This window comes from Parus major, chromosome 1A (genome assembly GCF_001522545.3).
Source record: "Parus major isolate Abel chromosome 1A, Parus_major1.1, whole genome shotgun sequence".
Taxonomy (NCBI): domain Eukaryota; kingdom Metazoa; phylum Chordata; class Aves; order Passeriformes; family Paridae; genus Parus; species Parus major.
Window position 1 is genome coordinate 45,935,496 of NC_031773.1, and position 18,108 is coordinate 45,953,603.

At 46.9% G+C, this 18,108-nt stretch overlaps 1 protein-coding gene across 1 annotated transcript; it reads left to right on the forward strand.

The window, feature by feature from the left end:
* The first annotated feature begins 3,064 nt into the window (after window positions 1-3,064).
* EMP1 (epithelial membrane protein 1) lies at window positions 3,065-17,762 on the forward strand. Its single transcript, XM_015629479.2, has 5 exons — window positions 3,065-3,240; window positions 14,285-14,404; window positions 15,122-15,224; window positions 15,329-15,469; window positions 16,070-17,762. Exons 2-5 carry the CDS (start codon window positions 14,327-14,329, stop codon window positions 16,231-16,233), a joined length of 486 nt encoding a protein of 161 aa, XP_015484965.1. The 5' UTR covers window positions 3,065-3,240; window positions 14,285-14,326; the 3' UTR covers window positions 16,234-17,762.
* The last annotated feature ends 346 nt before the right edge of the window (window positions 17,763-18,108 follow it).

Sequence of the window (18,108 nt, forward strand, 5' to 3'; positions counted from 1 at the left end):
GCACATCCAAATAGCATAAAGTTAAATTCCTGCTGAGAGCATGGAAACTCAGTTACAGAACTTTCCCAAGGATAGATTCTTGCATCTGCTAAAAGTGCAGAGACATCACGTATGGTCTATTTCTCCTGGCACCCCCAGTCTCTAAAAACAATCTGTTCTAGATACATTCTAGACCTGTTTCCAGCCAAGCCTGACCATGCCTCCCCCACTCCTAACTCCACACTCCATTTCCCAGTCGTATCCTCTATTCCTCCTTTGATCTGGGCTTGCAGAGGCTTAATGCTTGTCTTATCTAATGTCACTGTGGACACTCACCTCTAATGCCAAGGGCTACTGTTCACAGACAGTAGTAATGCCTGCAAATGTGTGGGTAATGGCAAAACAAGCAGAGTTACAACAGCTGCAAGCTGCTTGTTTGGGAAGAACTTCAGCAAAGGCATGGCACACGTGGGAAAGCTTCACCCTCTCATTGCCCGTGGAAATGCTAATCCAGACTCTCACATCTGAAATTCTCATGGCTTTGACCTGACCACCTCCAATTAACAAACTGCAGGCACTCAGAAAAGCCTGTGAAATGAGTGATGCTTAAGTCAAGGGACACCATGAACTATGGCATGGGAATCTTAGGTAATTCAGCCTTTGTGTGTCAAACCTGCAGAATGCTTAAGACTTTTGATCTCATGTTGAGACTTTTCATGTCATGGGTTTTTTATTACAACCTGCCTTGTGGAAACCACGCACCATAAAGGAAGAAATTGCTACAGAAACATACAAATACCAGCCTCTTCTCTGGATGAGCGGATAAAGCTGGTTCTCCATCACACACACAAAGACATATCGGGCTGACCCTTCATCCACAGAAACAGCTACAGAAAACATGCTAAATCTTATCAACTTGAAACTTTCTCCTTCCTTAAGCTACTGGTAGGAAGTTCTCTCACTCCTACCCTTTCTCAGTATCCAGATGAAAAGTAGAATTATCTCAACAAGCTACCAATATGCTAAATGGAAGCTGAACTCTCCCCTGTCCCCATTGTACCTTGGCATGAGAAGGACACCCTCTTCCTTAAACCATCATCTTGCTGACACACAGCATTGTTCCCAAACAGGAGCATCTATCCGCACTCTTGTTCACTTGGCACGTGCTGTTACCCCCTCTCATTCTGGCTTGACAGGTCTGGCAGCAGGGATGAAGCCAGTTGTTGGCAGGGTACCAGCTCTCCTCCGGGGCCACGGTCACAGCCTGTGCGGCCTGTCCGGTTACTCTTCTCCTCTCTGCTGGCTGGGCACCAACCCTTCCAGATGGAGAGCTAGAAAGCAATGCTCCTGTGGGGAAGCTGATGCTGCAGAACACCTCTGCCTCCCTGTGAAGCCTCTGATATTGGCCATTGCCTGTCACGGCCTCCCAGGTTAGAGGGCAGTTTGCACAAAACTAGTTTGCTCTTTTTGGACAAATAATGCTTTGCCAACCACGTCTCACTTCATACCCAGCCCCTTAGGGGGCTCCACGGTTGTTGTCCCACATGTTGTCTTTTTGATACAGGTGTTCCATCTGCAGGGTCCCAGTAAGAAATTCTGTGATTGCAGGCAGCTGCTCCCTGGCAGGTGGGCGGTCACTTGTGAGCAGGTCTGGGGCACAGGATACTTCACCACAGCTGAACTCTGGTCAACACAGTTGGGAGCCTTCACACTAGTATTTTGTATGGAGCTGAGCATCCCTCATTCCAATAACTCTGCCAGGGGAACACCGCAGGGGAAATGGATGGTGCAGCTCAATGCAACTGCCAGCTTCTACTGCAGGGTAAGCAAATAAACTTTCCTTTCCCTGAATATTGTATTCACATAAATCAACAAGAAGCACATTCTAATTCAGCGGTATTAAACACAGTTAGGCTTATTTTATCCTGGAGGAAAAAAGATTGTCTTTACTTTCCATGAGTGGAAAAATTCCCATGGGATTGTCTTTGCCCACCACATGTGTCATCTTTGCTGCTGTTTTATCCATAGCTCTTTTTTAAAGCAGGTTGCTATAGTCTAAAATTAGACCAGACACATATCAATAACAACAGACAGAAGGAATAATCTGAAAATCAGCAAGATCTTTTAATCTGTGTAGATTTCAAAGAGAATCAGCTTTGTTCTTCAAATAAAGGCAATCCAGTGTCATCCTCATTAAAGTGGAAAAGGCCTTTGCCAGGTATTTTGTCAGTACCTGCTTGTCTCTTGCTGGGCCTTGCAAAGGCAGGGTTGATTCCTTGCAGTAGCAGACAGCCAACTCTGTCACAGTACGGATCGCATTTTAACACGGATGCTTTCTGACAAACTTCTTCCCCTTTCACCCACATCTCAAGAACATCCCTATTCAATCTTGCCTGTAGCATCTATGAGACAATTCCACCAGCCAATTCTCAGCAAATGTAAAGGATCTATTTTTAGAAGTCTTTAAGATGGCAAGAAATGCTGACCTCAGAAAACTGTGACTAACAAGCTCCTTATTTCTTCTTCCCTGCCTGCTCTCTCTGTGGAAGCAAACCACCACAATCTGGCCAAATTGTTCCAGAGTCACCACCAGGCCAGAGCTGCATTTTGAGCATCTCTGTTCTTTGATATATTCCCCAAAGTCTTGTCCATGCCAACCTCACAGGTCCGATTTGAATTCCCCCGTGCTGCCAGCCTCAGCGACTTCTCTCCATGCAGCACGGGGAGGGGACGTGGTGACTCACCCAGCCTCGGGATCCCCCCTGCCAACCCACTGTTTGTTTGAGTGATTTTATTGTTGAAGCCCTGTTGCCACATTTGTAACTATACTTTTTTTTTTTTTTTATGACAACCAGAAGTTCAGTTTTATAAACAGATGCTGTTGTGGGCCTCTCTTACTCAGCTGGATCAGCGTCAGCCGTTTTTCCAGGCTGCGGTCTCTGTGCTGCACACTGAGTCAGAGGCAGCCCTGCAGATTTCTTTGAATCGCTGGTTTCCTCCCAGAGACTCTTGACACCCTGCCAACAAAACAGGGCGTAGCTCATTAATTTTATTTTTTTCCCCTTCTCTTTAAAGGCAGTCTGATTCATAGTAACTCCTTTAAAACAGAGTGGAAAGACACCACCCTCCCACACCACCGGAGGAAACTTAAACCACCACAGGTCACTCCCCTTCACTCCAGCTCCGCACTCCAGGACATCGGCACTGCAGCCCAGCACGCTCCTTCTTCCACAGGTGCCAGCACCGGCCCCAGCCCACACGGTAAGAGCTGTTCTCGAAAATCCTCACCAACTTTTCTCCCTCAGTGGCTGCTCCCCTCTCCTAGCAGCACCAGTCTGCCCTTCTCCTCTGCTCCTTCACCTCTCTTCATCTTGGCACTCGAGCTGGCCATGGCACGCACCTTAATTTTCATCTTTCGCTTTGCAATCCAGCTGCGTTACGGGGCAAAGGGGCGCTGCAAGGTGCCCTGTCTGCAGCCTTGGAGTGCTGGCAGCAGCAATGTTATTTTCACCTCCAGGACACGTGCAAAACCTGGGCCAGCTCACGCTCAGGAGCTGCTCTGTGCTTTTGGAGTAGCATTGTTGACAAACGTGGAAAAATGCCTCCCTGGAATTAGGGCTGCAGGCTCAGTTTCTCTGGCGCTCAAATATTTCTGCTTGTCTCTCTCCCCTCCGTAATTAGTTTGCCAAGCTCTAATTTAAAACAACAGCAATCATTCCAAGTGAAGACTGAGAAGCCCCAAAGGTGCAGACTCTGGGGTATAATGGAGACAATCTCTCTTTTCCTAGGGGTTCTGGCTCCTGAGGCTGAAGCCAAACCCCAGTTCTTGGGCAAAGCCACGTGAAGGGTAGAAATGCGCGTTACACCTTCTGTGGCAGCACAGACACTGGAGTGGGGAGCACTGCGGGGCAAAGGGGGGGAGTGGGGGGAATTGCTAGGAGCACCATGGTCTGCTGGTAGGTTGTGTCAAGGAGATAGAGACACTGATGGGAAGTGTAGGATTCCAGAGACTGGCAACTCTTCCCTCTTCACCTGCCTTTTCCCATGCAACTACCCCTTTCTTCTTTCCCTCCTCTTCTTCACCATTTCTCTTGTTTCATCTGTCTGCTATGGTTTGCATCCTGCGGTCAAATCTGAACTATTTTTGAGGTCTGAGAAAGGGAGTGCAGCACAGTCGGTTTGTTGGCACCGCACTGGTTCCTGTTGCAGGAACTCAGCCTGCCCCTGCCCAGTTTCAAGGGTTTGAAAGAGTCTGAACAGTATTTAGCCCAGTACGGACAGGAATGGGTGGGGCTCAGGCCAGGACTGTGGATTATTACTATATGAATGAACTGGAAGCTGAGCTGACTAACTTTTTAGAAATAGGACGGATTTTGTGAATTTTTAAGTCCCCTCTGGCCCTGTTGCATGCAGTGGTGCCTCCTGACTGAGAAATAAATGTGTTGGAGTGGTGGGGAAACTACGTGAGGCAGTGAGTGTTTCCAGGGCAGTCAGAAACCAGAATGGACAAAAAGCATTTTTGGAAGTTGTAATTTAATATGATTAACAATTAAATCATATTGATTTTTAAAAAAATGCTGTGGCCACAGAACAACTTTCACTCAGAAGCTTTGAATACCTCAAGGCACCTCTGAGAGGAGATTTGCCCAGGAACTGCCCACTTGACATTTCTGGATGTAGTAGGATTCTTTTCTGAGCAAACACTCAAGGGAGGTGGGCATGAAGAGTGTGAAAACTTGGAGCCCTTTAGCTACTGTTCCTATGATAACTGGGGTTTAAGCCAGCCAAATGCCTCCACCCAATCCACCTGGTGACTGGGAGCACTGAGAGAGTGAGGGCTTGAAGGCAGCTTATTTCTATTTGCTCCCTTGGGGATTAGCATCAGAAAAGGATCAAAACTGAGGTACCTTACTAACACCGCAGTGCCTGGAAGCACCCCCTGAAATGCAGCGCCTTCCCGGGAGGCCCTGCACACCCACCTAAGGAATTCCTGTCAGTAGGCTTCTGTGGCAGCTCTCCCAGCTGTGACTAACCACCCAAAGGCGTGACACACGGCCTGAGCCATCCATCCCGGCTGTCCCTGCGTGCCAGCGGGGATCTCCACTGGGCACACGCCATCCCAGGGGAGATGTCCGACAGCTACGCAGTCCAGCCACACCCAGGGACACACTAAGGCAGGAGGGATTAATGCAGTGGGATTCTGCGGAGAAGCACCAAGTTTTGGCGTGGGTGCCTCAGCTGCAGGGCTGCTAGTGCTGCCCTGCTGAGACCCTGCTGAGGACAGCGAGCCCTGGGCTTGTAAAACCGGCCCTTCTGGCCTAGCCGGTGGTCTTTCAATTTTGCAGTGTGGGAGCAATGCAAGTGCACGCAGGAATTACTGTTTGGTGGTCTGGGGTGGAGCAGAGGTTGTATTTTGAAACAGTTCTGGGAGATTTGCTGATAATAGCCAGCATGTTTTTGGTAAAAGACCCACCTCAGGGCCTTGCTTGTAATGAGACTGGGGAGATTTGCTGCAAGCACTAATCCTTCTATTCCTCACCCTCCCAGCCACAAGGCTCGCACACGGCACTCAGCCTGTTCCCTCTTCTGTTTCCTCAGAGCGAGGGAAAGCGGGAGGGAGCCTGCTTCCATAGCCCTGCCGGCTCCCGTGGGGCTTCACAGATCCCCCAATCCCCAGATGGCTGCTGGGACACCCCTCCCATGGCAGGGCTCCCCTTGCTCACCTCCAGCTCACTTAGTGCTCCCTTCGCTAAGTGCTGCATGGATGGCAAAGGAGGTGGTGGGCTGGAATTCACCCTCAGATGCTCAAGTGCCCTGTAAGGCAAGAAATAGCCTTATTTGATCTCAACAGGTTCCTGTGCCTGTACCTTTCAATAGGGAAGTGACAGCATTGTCACCCAGCACAACACAAGGCAGGCTGCAAGGCATGGCACTCCTAATTTTTTTCCTTCCTTTGTTTTCCAACAAAAAAATTAATGAGATAAAACTGAAAGATGAGATTTATTTTCCCTTCCTTCAAGGCAGGGAGAAGTAAGAGGCCTGTTCTGTTACCCCTCTAAAAGGGAGGGCAAGGAAGGGGATTTCCAATATTCACATCTGAAGATGGATGCTTAATACTTCATTGGTCTTTTCTGCTGAGGCAGAGCAGCATTCACAGAAAAGGAGGCTCTTGTCCATGGCCCTGCCAGGATTGATAACTAACTCATAGCCTAACACATAGTGGTGTAACAAGTGGCAGTGAACAAAAGTGCTGAAGCACATCTCAATTATGCCTGCATTGATCCTCTGTCAGGGCCAGTCCACATGCAGTCATCCCACAGCATGGCACAGGGTGTAGCAGCAGTTCCCCGTATAAACTGCCCAGAGGGAAATCTGGAGTGCCTCTTAAGCTGCTTTCTGCCATTACACTGCAGGGAGAGCAGCAAAGGAGCACATCTCGGGGCTGCCATCTGGAGTGTGATTTCTTCAAACACTGCTGGGAGAGTTTTGGAAAGTACCTCTTTAGCTAGAACACATTGACAGTGAACAAAGGAAAATGGCCAAATTTGCAGCTTCATGCACCCTGCTCCTCCTGAACTGTTTTCAGGAGGGCAGAGAGTATATGGAAGCTGCTCTCTTGGTAAGACCAAATATAGCCCGTGACTTGTCATAGAAGGGAGGGACAGGTTAGGACAACTCAGCTCCAGAACCTACATTGCCCAAGGGAGTGACAAATTTGCCAAGATCATAATTAAGATCTTTCCCCTTTACCCTGTGAAAACCAGTCTGTAACAGAGGCATGGGGAGACACCCATGACGAGGGCCCGGGGACAGATCTGGGCTAGGTCATCCCCAGTCCTGCAGGAAACACACTGAACTCTGAGCACTGGAGTGGCTGACACAGGTGAACAGTGACTCATGCTGAAGGCTTAGCACTTGTGATGTGGGGCCACCTGGCAGTATGTTTGTATTTGAGGAAAACCAGGGTGAGGACCTTTGTTGTCCTTTTGCCCTCGCAGGGCAGAGTCTGCTGAACAGGGGAGTTGTGAAAGCAGCCACCACGACTGGGTCCATTGTCTGCATTCTTCTCATTCCAGAGAGATATCTCCCCTGTGTGGGCTCCAGAAAGCCTCTGGGAAGGATAGTGACAGCCATGGGAGCAAGAGGGGGCAAAATGCTCAGAGGCTGGAGCAGGCTGGTCAGAGGATTGCTGAAGACCAGCTCCAGGAATGTGATCCATTGCTGAAGGAGAGCTGGGCACATCCATGGGCTATGGCACCTTAGGCAGCTGAGCCAACCCCCCTGCTAGCTGGCCTCCAGTGGCTGCAACTCAGCCAGCATGGTGTGCCCTCAGCAGGGCAGCTCCTGATGCCTCCAAATCCACATGTAACATGAGCCAACTTATATGGTACTGACCACAGGTGTAAGGAGCCCTCTGAAAGCCAGATGAGGTATTTTACACCACAACCACCTTTATCCCATCCTGCACAGAGCACTGAGTAGCTCCAGCCTGCACAGCGTCCCCCTGTGTCTGCTTTATATACATGCTCCCCCAGTTCATCACTTATGCACTTTGGTTGAAAGAAAGAGCTTCCACACCGTTTTGCATTTGAATCCTGCCTGCACAGTCTTTTCCAAGATTTCTTGCAGGAGCAAAGGCACCCTGAAAGCAAACTGACCCAAAAGCTAAGACTCTTTAGATGCCTGAGTGTCACTGACTTCAGTGTCTGTACTGGCATGTTCAGAGGTTTTGCAGTTTTGAGAGACAGACACAGTATAAGATACAACTTCTTTTTTAGAGTTACACTCTTTTGGAAAAGAAAAACAGGAATATCTAGACAAAACTGTCTATGTAATCCACAGGACTGCAGTTTTAATCCAAGAATGCAACCAAAACACAGCTGATGTGGACTTCACAGTCCTTCAACCTCTAAGGGCTGTTGCAAAGAGGAAAAGCAGGAAGTCCCAGCAGAAGTGACCTGTGTACTTTTGCTCATACCACTCTGTAACCTGAGCTTTCCTGTCAAAGCTGTCAGATAGTTTCTCCCACGTGGGCACTGCCAGTGTGGCACAGATAGATCCGTGCACCCATAAGAAGCTGTGCACACACACAGACACACACACAGAGTTCACAGGGAACGCACGGATGCACTCCCATTCATAGAGGGAGCCACACAGAGCTGCAGATGCACACCCCTACACACCACACGTCAACGCCCAGACTGTCAGTCCTCCCACAAACGTTTCTTGTGTATCTCAGAAACCTGTTGGAGCTCCTGCCAGCAACTACAGTGCCTAGTTAACCAACCCAGGGACCACCCAGCAGTGCTCCAAGGGGTGAGATCACCCCTCTGGATGTGCAGAGGAACACTTCTGTGCCTCCATTAGCTCTGGGGTCCCCTTCCCCACCCCTCCCTCTTACTAGCTGCCCATCAGTCCCAGCCCTTCCTTGGTGTGCCTAGAGTGAGGAGTGATAGTGTTTTCCTCCAGCAGTGGCTGCTGGCTGCCTGCCAGGCTCCAGGCAGCTGTCTCTTCCCTTTCTGACTACCAAGCGAGCACTGGAGTTTCAGTTGATGTTGTCACATGGCTGAGCGCTCGAGGGTGGTTTCTTCTGGAGAAAATTCCAGTTTCTCACTGTCTGCCCTAGGAGTTCTGATATTTCCCCGCTCTCACATGAATCATGAGCATGAGAGCTGGAAAACCCTTATGTGTCATCTTTTGTGACTCCCCTCTGCATCTCTTGGTCAGTGGAGGTTCATCACCAGGGGTGGATTCTTGAGGAATTTGTCAGATCCCATAAGGCATTTTTCCCATGCTGGTGTTTCCCCTCTCCCTTGGGAAGGCAGTTCCACTCATCTCTTGGAGTCCACTCCACCAGGAAATGCTTCACAAGAACCAGACAAAATCTTCTATTTACTTCAACTTATTTTCAGTTGTAGCCCCTCAGGCTGGTCTACACTCTCCTTTTGGTTGACATTGATCTGCTGCTTTTACAACCTTGCTGTACCCCATGTGATCATCACAGCCACTACCCACATGTACGTGAAATCTCACTGCCATAAACCAGAGACTCCAAAGGTCTCCGTGTGCCCACACACGCCTCATGCCCAACCCTTCTCCCACACATGTGAAATCTCTTTCCAGAGGCACCAGCCTACTCATCCACATGTCTATAAAAAGCATCTAACTTGTAAATTGAGTCAGGCTGGTCTGCCAAAACCAGGCTGTCAACAGCAGTGCAGACATACAGTAGTTTGTGAAAGTCTGGAGTCAGCAAGGACTCTGGATTCATCAGGATCTGAAGCAAGAGACAGAGCAAAGGGTAAATGCAAAAAGATTCTTCCCTGTTGTTTAAAGTTGTCATGAGCTTTCTAGTAACAATGTGACATGTCCAAAGTCATCATGCCCCCAAAATATCAGAGAGATATTCACATTTTTGCATCCTGCCAAATGGTTCTGGGCACAATGAGGACTGATGCTCATAGCCCACACAAGGACAAGGTGTGCACTTGTAGCAGGTCTAAGATGCAGTGATGGCCTCAGCTCAATCAAAAGGCATATGTATAAATTCTGCAGAAGGTTTTATCCCACACTGAGGTTTCCCTTACTGGTAGCAGCATGGCAGTGTTGCTATTTGTGGGTTGGCTTTGCACTGAGGAATGTGCTGGTAACGGAGGTGGAAGTTTGTGGCTGTCTCAAACAATACCAAACAGTTTTTACTTTCTGTCCATTACTCTCCAGTTTTCTCCTCCCTTTCCAAGTGGCTTTGGCCCTGATTTCAACCACCAATATTCCTGCTGGGATTCTGTGCCACTCAGACAGTGGCCAAGTTCACATGCTTTCTCTAAATATCGGACCTCCTATTGTCCCCATCAGAGACTGGGAGAGTCAGACCACAGGTGTGACTTACTGCTGCCTTCCTTATATTCTGTAGTAGCAGCTGGGAAAGGCAGAATTTCTTTTGTGTTAGTGGTTTTCAATCTATGGAGATTTTTGTTAACATTCTAACCAAAAGCATTTGTTTTTTCCCCGAAAGGCCATCTCTCCATTGTTGAGAAATCTAATGTATCAAAGTAAAGGGTCTTCAGCTGAAAAACTCACTTTGAAAGGAGTCAGAGGCCACCAGTTTGCACAGGTAGTGTGATTTAGATGTCCTCTGTTCCCTGGACACAATAGGGAGATACAGGATATTGGCTGGGTTCTCACCTCAGCCAGCATTTCTCACAGTATACTTCACCAACTCAGCCTGGGAGAGGCAGTCCCAAACAGGGACCTCAGTTCACAGAGGAAGATGGAAATGGAAGTCAGATGAAGTACTTGAGATCTGAAATATTTCAAATTTAGTTGAGAGTGCCCTGATTTTTCACCCGAAACAACCCCATTGTTCCTGCAGAAAAATCCTGTACACTCACCCTCTAGTCCTTTCACTGCAATGCACTTTCTGTCAGAAGCAAAGAACCTCTACCTAATCTGGCTTACCCTCTTGGGTAACTCACTCCCTATATTTGAGAAACTATACCACTGGCTTTTATCATATCTCCAAGTGGCACTTCACATTCCATCCTGATCCTTTGCTAAGCAGCAAACCAGGGGCAAGGACGCACTTCTCAGTATTGCCCTCAGACAGAAGGATCCAAAACACTTCAGTAGACAGAGGGGTGATATGGGTGGCAACAACCTGCCTGCATGAGAAGACTTTGTCTTAGTTTTCAATAGATAGTACCAGCCTGCTTGCACTTGAACTGGGGTGCAGCAGAGCTGTGTGTTGTTCTCCAGTATGTGTACCCCTGCATGGTCAGGGAAATAGTTTCTACACAACTAAGAGTCTGTCATGCTTCTCTGCAGGTTTTTTTTTTTTTTTTGTACTGAAGGCTCCTATGGTAATTCTTATTTGTGCTTACTGTTGGTGTGGCTTGTTATTCTTCTTCATCCATCACCCATGAAAAGGGAAGTCAGTCCACTGTTATCAGCACAAGATCTTCTCTTGACTCATGCAGGCTGCTGAGCAGGTGCATGACATTCACTTTCCCACCAGCCTGCCCCAGCTCAGTATTCCTACTGTTATATCTCATTCCTTTGTTTCTTGGCTTAATCGGTCTCTCTCCTCTGAAAGATGCTTGGGGAAGATTCACAAATTGTTTGCTTGACTGGTTCTTGAGAAGCAGTCCTAAAACTGACAGTGTCCTGAGCACTCAGTCTTTCAGGGTTAAATTATTGTGGGGTTTGAGAGCTTTGGGGTGAGTCAGTGGAAAAAACTGGTGGCTCTAGGAAGGCTAAGACTGACTCATAGCCCAAGAAGAGCCTGAGGAACTCCAAATGCAGCTGCAGTTTAGGTAGGAGAATGGAAGAAAAGGCATGCAATTTTGTCCTATTGCTCCAGCAATGTGACCCCACCCTGTAGTGGAGAAAGATGTCTCACACTTAACAAATGGAAACGGTATCCTGTCAGTCCCTGACACTCTGCCAGTTTCTCTGTCTAATGGGAGGAAAAGTCCACGCCATAGCATCAGAGACAGAAGCGAATCTATTCCAGTGCCATTCCTTCACCCACGGCTCCTCTGGGATCGTTCTCTCGTGTTTTATTCAACAGGCAGAGAGGGATGAAGAAAGGGGAAAGCAAATGAATACAGAGGGAGGCTTGTGCTTTAACTCACAAAGAATCAAAACTAAGCCGTGAGCACATATCCCCTGGGGGAGTTTGCATTTGATAGCGTGAGTATTCAGGGAGAGGTGCTGACGTTCTCAGGAAGTAGGTGCACTGAAAGCACCTGAACTAACACTGTGCTCCTGCAGTGCTAGAACAGGCAGAGAAAGCAAAGGGAATAAAGGATTTCAGTTTTTTCTTAGAGTATTGGTCAAAGTCCTGGGTGTGAGGTCATAATTTTGGGTTGGTTTCTTTTTTACATTGTAAAGTAACATTTATCCCTCATTTTCATTTCTGAATGCAAACAAAAGATGCATTTAAAAGGACTGTTCTAGTCCTTATGATGCCATGAAAGTAGGTTTTTTATCTTTCAAGTAAAAAGCTTTATTTGAAGGTCCTAAAAATGATAAGGATAAAAAAAAGTGCTGAATGATATTTTAAAGAGGCCATGGAAAGATACATCCATCTAAGAAAGAAAAAAGTTTAGCCACTGTTCAGTAAAGGCAAATTTCAGAGCAGGCAAATTTGTCAGAGTTTTGTTTATGCTTGCCAGTACCCTATAGTGTCAAGAGCACTTGTTACAGTTTGTGTAAGAACCAAGGTTAAAAAATAAAAAATAATTATAATAAAAAAAAAATAAAAAAAAAGAAGAGAAATAGTCGAAGGGACAGGAAGATTTGACTCAGGAGTTTCCTGCAGATATGGTACTTAGTCATGGCAACAGCAATAGTTCCTCAGTTTGAGTTGCAGTGGTGATATGGGTATCAGTTGCCATCCAGCATTTTGAAACCCTCGTTCCTTTTACAGTCCATGGAAAGAAGGGGCTTAACTCTTTGGTCAAGTATGTTCATGTGGTAGCCTGCATATACTGTTGAGAACCTGGTTTTTAGTGCTGACATCCTAAGTGTCTGTCACTACAGTCAGAGAGAAAGTCTTGAGAAGGCTATGCTTTCTCCAAGATCATCACTAGAGGAGGTACGGTGACAAGAGGGGTCACAGTCACAGGGCCATCCAGCCAAAATCAAGCTCTAGAGAATGAGTTTGCTAGGACGCCCCAAAGCAGACAAGAAAACCTGGCCCACATTGAGCAAGTCAGGGCTTAACATCTCCAGAGATTTCTCCAGGTGAAGGAAACCCCATAGTAGACAAGATTTGCTGAGGAGATGGGACTAGTCACCAAACCTAATCTGTTTTACTAAAGAGTAGCCTTGTTTGGGTGGGAGCAGTGACATAAGAGACCTGGTTCCTTGAGATCCTAAACTCAAGGAATTCTTCCTGGTCACCAGCTAATGCTGAACTGGCCAAAGTGCCACTGATGGAGAAGCCTGCCCTACCCACTGTGGTTTGGGAAACTGTATCCAAAGCAGTGTCAGGAACAGCTGCAGCATTTTACAGGAATTCACTCCCACTCATGGCCACAATGAGAGGAAAGACAGTAGTGGAGTAGGTGGAGTCATCAAGTGAAAAAACCCACATGAACGGGACTTTACAAAGCCTTTTGTCACAGTTGTGTGAAAGACATCATAAAGTATAAGTGTGTTTCATGACAGTGTTGCCACACCCTGTACAAATGGTGACAGCATCAGACCTTACCTGAGTCACCTGGACCAAAATAACTTGACAGCTAACTACATGCTTGATACTGCTCTTCAGTACCAGCACTACTGAGGGAAAGAGCAACACAGCCCTCTCAAACTTTCTAGGAAGTTACTGGTCACAGAGTGGACTCAGTAAATGCTTCTGCCTGAAATATACTCACTTGATTTGTGTGAATTGTCTGCACTCATTCTCACAGCTTAGATTTGTTCCTTGTATTTCAGGTTTTCAAGCGAGAAGCCATCAGTCTTGACAACCTGTGTCATGCAAGCTTTCTAAAGAACATTCCTCTCTCTTTCCAATCACATGTTCATCAATGACAGGAAATCTTAAAAAAAAGTAAAAGTTTTTAGGGTACAGGGGCAAAAATACCCAAAACAAACTAAACAGGAATTTGCACCACAACAGAATCTTGCTGCATTAATAAAGTGACCTGCATGCCTCAGGTTTTAAAAGGGAAACAGGCAGTTTTCATTTCAAACATGGACATCTTCCCCAGCTCCAGAAAATGTCACAGCATTTCTGTTCTGGTTACTCTTCTCTTCACTCAGAGGAGTGATCTACAGAGTAGTGGCCATCCCTCTGGCTCTCTCTCCACAACTACTCGAGAGCTGAGGCACCAAAGAGCCCACAGTCCCCCATTCCATACCACCTGTCCATGACCTAGACCAGCTGGAAGAGGCTGAGACACCAGAGGAGAACAGGGAGAGAAAAATGTCTCCTAACCTCTGTGAATGGGCAAAAACTCCTCATCCTAGAACGTAGGCCTGGAGTATGGCATTTTTACTTTACATTAACACACATCAATTTAAGCAACCTGTGTATATATTCAGGCTTTTTTTAAAATGCCCCCAAGTTATCTATCCATGCTCTACATCTCCTCCCATATTGGTTCCTTACTCTTCAGGCTCTATTTAACCTCTTGAGTAGATTTGACAAAGTTTTTAGAGGCTTTTTTTTGGTGATTCCACATTTCCGGGGCGAACCTAGGATCAGCCTTTTGCATGTAAGCAAAGCTTATGGTAATGCTGTTCTTTGACTCAGTCCTTCCATTCATATCCTCCCTCTGTTCTTGCTCTCCCTCAGAGCTCTCAGTGTCGGTGACACCACCTAGAAGAGAGTCCCAAGATGTTGGTGCTACTGGCTGGTATCTTTGTGGTTCACATCGCCACTGTCATCATGCTCTTTGTCTCCACCATTGCCAACGTAAGTAGACTGCCCTGGACAAGACGTGGCTGTCACCTCCTGCAGTGACAGCCAGCCTTAGATGCGGTGGATCAGGGGGTGGGCGCTCAGGTGAGGATGAGGAACATCCACTCAGGGTCATGGCGAGAGATGAAACAGTGATGGGTGCGCTCAGGGAGCAGGAAGGCAGCCGGGATGGAACAGGAGGCAACCTCTGTGTGTCGCCTCCCCAGAGCCAGCAGCACCTCAACACCCTTCATCAGGGAGGCTGCAGGTCGGGCTGGGGGGTTCGGCATGTTCCCCCAGCCGGCGGCTGGGCTGTTCCTCCGTACCAAGGGGCGCGGTGGGGCCCGGGGAAATCTGGGCCGAGGGGGACCCCTGGTGGCACTGCCCCGGGGCCCTGTGCCCCCCACCCGCCGTCGGAGAGAATTTTGGGGGCTCCTCACACCCTCCTGGCCAGCCGTGACCCTCGGCTGTCTCGCACAGGAGGAGGGCCAGGATGACCTGGGAGATTTCTCCATGGTGATTGGAACAGACTTCGCGGTGTTTTGCTCAGACCAAATGACTCCTGGCACTGGAAGCCAGTTCCAAATTTCACCTGTCCAGGTGCTCACTGCGACCCGCTAGTGCCGACATTTTTGATCAGTTGGGATACTTGTGCTCACTTTACAGTTTAGTCTGACAGAAGAGCAAAGAAGCTTTCCTGCCCCTTGACACAACTGTTCTATCCTGTTTCAGGTTTGGATGGTGAGTTCTTCCAACGTTGGAACGATCTCAACAGGACTCTGGCTGCTTTGCAACAGGACCTGCACTCAGCTGCCAGTTAGCAGTCAAGATGAGGGTAAGTTCCATCCGCACTTTTGTCGTGGTGAATCACAGGACATTGATGAGCAGCGCCAAGACTGAGTCCTGACCTTCGCCAATCTATTCTCCGTGTTTTGACAGCTTCCCTCAAAGCCGTGCAAGCCTTTATGATCCTCTCAATCATTTTCTCCGTTGTGGGGCTCGTCCTGTTCATTATCCAGCTGTTCACCCTGGAAAAAGGCAAACGTTTCTACATGACCGGAGCCGTCATGCTGGTTTGCTGTGAGTATGCACCTGCACACCCTGCCACGGCAACGTGTGCATCCCACTGCCTCTGTGAACACAAGTAGCCACATATGGTCATCAGGGGAGGTTGTCAGCCAGCTAAATGTTTCCAGTGGCCCAATTTTTGTTACAAAACAAAGCACTGGGGAATTGGAAAGTGTTGGGTTGGGATTTTTTTTTTTTTCTGCATATAATGAAAGCATTTCCGGATTTTCATTAGGAAATCCCGGTGGGTTTTGCAAAATACCTTTGAAAGACAATAAAAAGGATTCAAGTGTTTGAGGGGAGCAGGGGAATAAACAGCTACTGCACATGGGATTCAACACGTAGCACCAAACTGTCGTCAGATCTTATTACTGATTTCCTCCTAACAAAGGTTTATTCCTCATGGCACCCACTAAACAAGCCCCAAGTGTCTTATGTCATCACAGCTGCAAAAGAAATCCTCCACAAATAAGCCTAATGGGCAGCAGCTCCTCTCTCATATGGCACAAGACACGCATTACAATCTCAGGGGACAGCAGTATTTCAGAAGTCTTGCGGCAATGCTGGTTTCTGTGCATTTTCCAACTCTGTTTTCCTTCTTCCTTCCTACAGGGATGTGCATCCTTATTGCAGTCTCCATTTACACAGCTCGGCTCCCAGGCATGATGGAGTACTACACAAATCCTCACCATGGCTACTGCTTCATATTAGCCTGGATCTGCTTTTGCTTCAGTTTCATCATTGGCATCCTCTACCTTGTTCTTAGAAAAAAATAAGGCTGATGGCTGTCCAGGGGAGAGGGTTGGCTACTGGGAGTGGGGAAGAATTACTCTGCTGAGAGAACTGTTGGGCCAATAGACAAAAGCAGCCACCATCAGCACCACTGCCACCACAGAAAAATCAATAACAAAGCTAGAATCCTCAGAAACTCCTTCACCAAAGAGAGGGAGAAACAGCTCCTACTGATCTAGCACTTCCGGGGCTAGAAATCTGCAAGTGACCCAAAACAGCTCTTCTCCTTTTCTGCAAAGTTGTGCCATACCTTCATAAAACTTCAAGCTCAGCAGTGATGATTAAAGGGCACCACAAAAACAAGGGCTGTATCTTTTTCCCTTCCTAGAGCCTTTCTCACTTACGTTTGAGTGTGCCTTGTGGGTTGGGCAATGAGGATTATGACCCCTTTACTTCTCCATTGATACAAATGGGATGGGCCTTTTGTTACATTTTTAAATATATAAATATATATATATATATATATGCACATAAGTGAACATTAAAGACATTAAATTGAGGAAAAAATAGAAATCAGATTAATTTTGTATTGAAATATCTACAAAAATAAGGCAGCAAATATTTTGCTGTTCTGTTTTCTGTTTGATATTCCCATGATTGAATAAGATACAAGTAGGAGTGGCAAATATACAGGCATAGATGATGGAGAGAGAGAAAGACAGAGAGAGAAAGTGTAGGGATAAAGATATACAGGGGTTCTTAATTACAGAGGATGCAGTTGCTCAGTGGTACACATGCAAGGAGGGAACCATCTGTGTGTCTACACTAAAATAATCTGTTCAACTCCAGAACATGGTAACAGCTCTGCTGCATCACAGATCCTTACTGAGACAAGTCCTTATCTGTAGGCAGGGTTTTTTTCCGACATCGTCACCTGGTATATGATATTGAACGCCCCTCCTTGTGACAGAGCTCATCTCAAAAGCAGATAATGGTTAGCAGAGGAAATTTATTCCCTAATGAGAGATTAGGAGAGATGAAGCAGGGCTTGTGAGTTTTGTTCCTTGTTAAGCAACCTTAGGCCAGCCACTTAAGCCAGTGCTTTTCATCTGCCAAATTCTTCCATAAAACTTGCTACCTCCCAGGGTTGCTGAGAGATTCTGAGTCCACTCTGTAGCACAAGGTCCCCTGTGAAAGGCTGGCATAGGAAAGTTAGGCATTGGTACTGCTACAACCCACAAATTTCTGTTAGTTTGAAGAAACTCAGTCACAAGAGGCATTTGCAAGAGATGAGGTCAAAATTTCCTGTGACTCCATTCACAACTAAAAGGTAGAGAGTATTAAAAAAACCATGTTAGAGCAGATTGTGCATGGATGCTATTTACCTCTCTCTCTCTTTCTGTTACATTTTCTTCTTACATAGACTTTATAAATTTGGTGGATATATTCTAGTACTGTATGTTGGTGTTTCATTAACAAAGGTTATTTCATATATAGTCATTGTAAATATTTTGAAATGGATGTTTTTAACTGTGGGTATAAAAATAAAATCTGATTCCCTTTATAATAAAAAGTTTTGATCTGTTTTCTTTTTTTTCCTCATTAGTGTTTCAGATATTTGTTAGCAGAAGTATTTGCTGTTCTTACTGAATCACAGTCCACCCCTTTAAGACAATGCAGAACTACCATGTTGTTTTGCATGCCAGTATATGAGATTTCCTGTTCTGGAGGGAAGGAGGAAGCAGAACAACTCTCAGAGCTCCTGTTTCAGGCTGCCTGCAAGCTCAGGCAGACAGTGTGAGCAGTGCTATCACTCAGTCTCAGCGCCAGGCTTTGCTTCACACCCAGGAAAGCAGGAAACATACTTTCTCACTCTGGCAGAATCTCATCTGTCCTGAAGCAAAATCACCAAGGTGTTT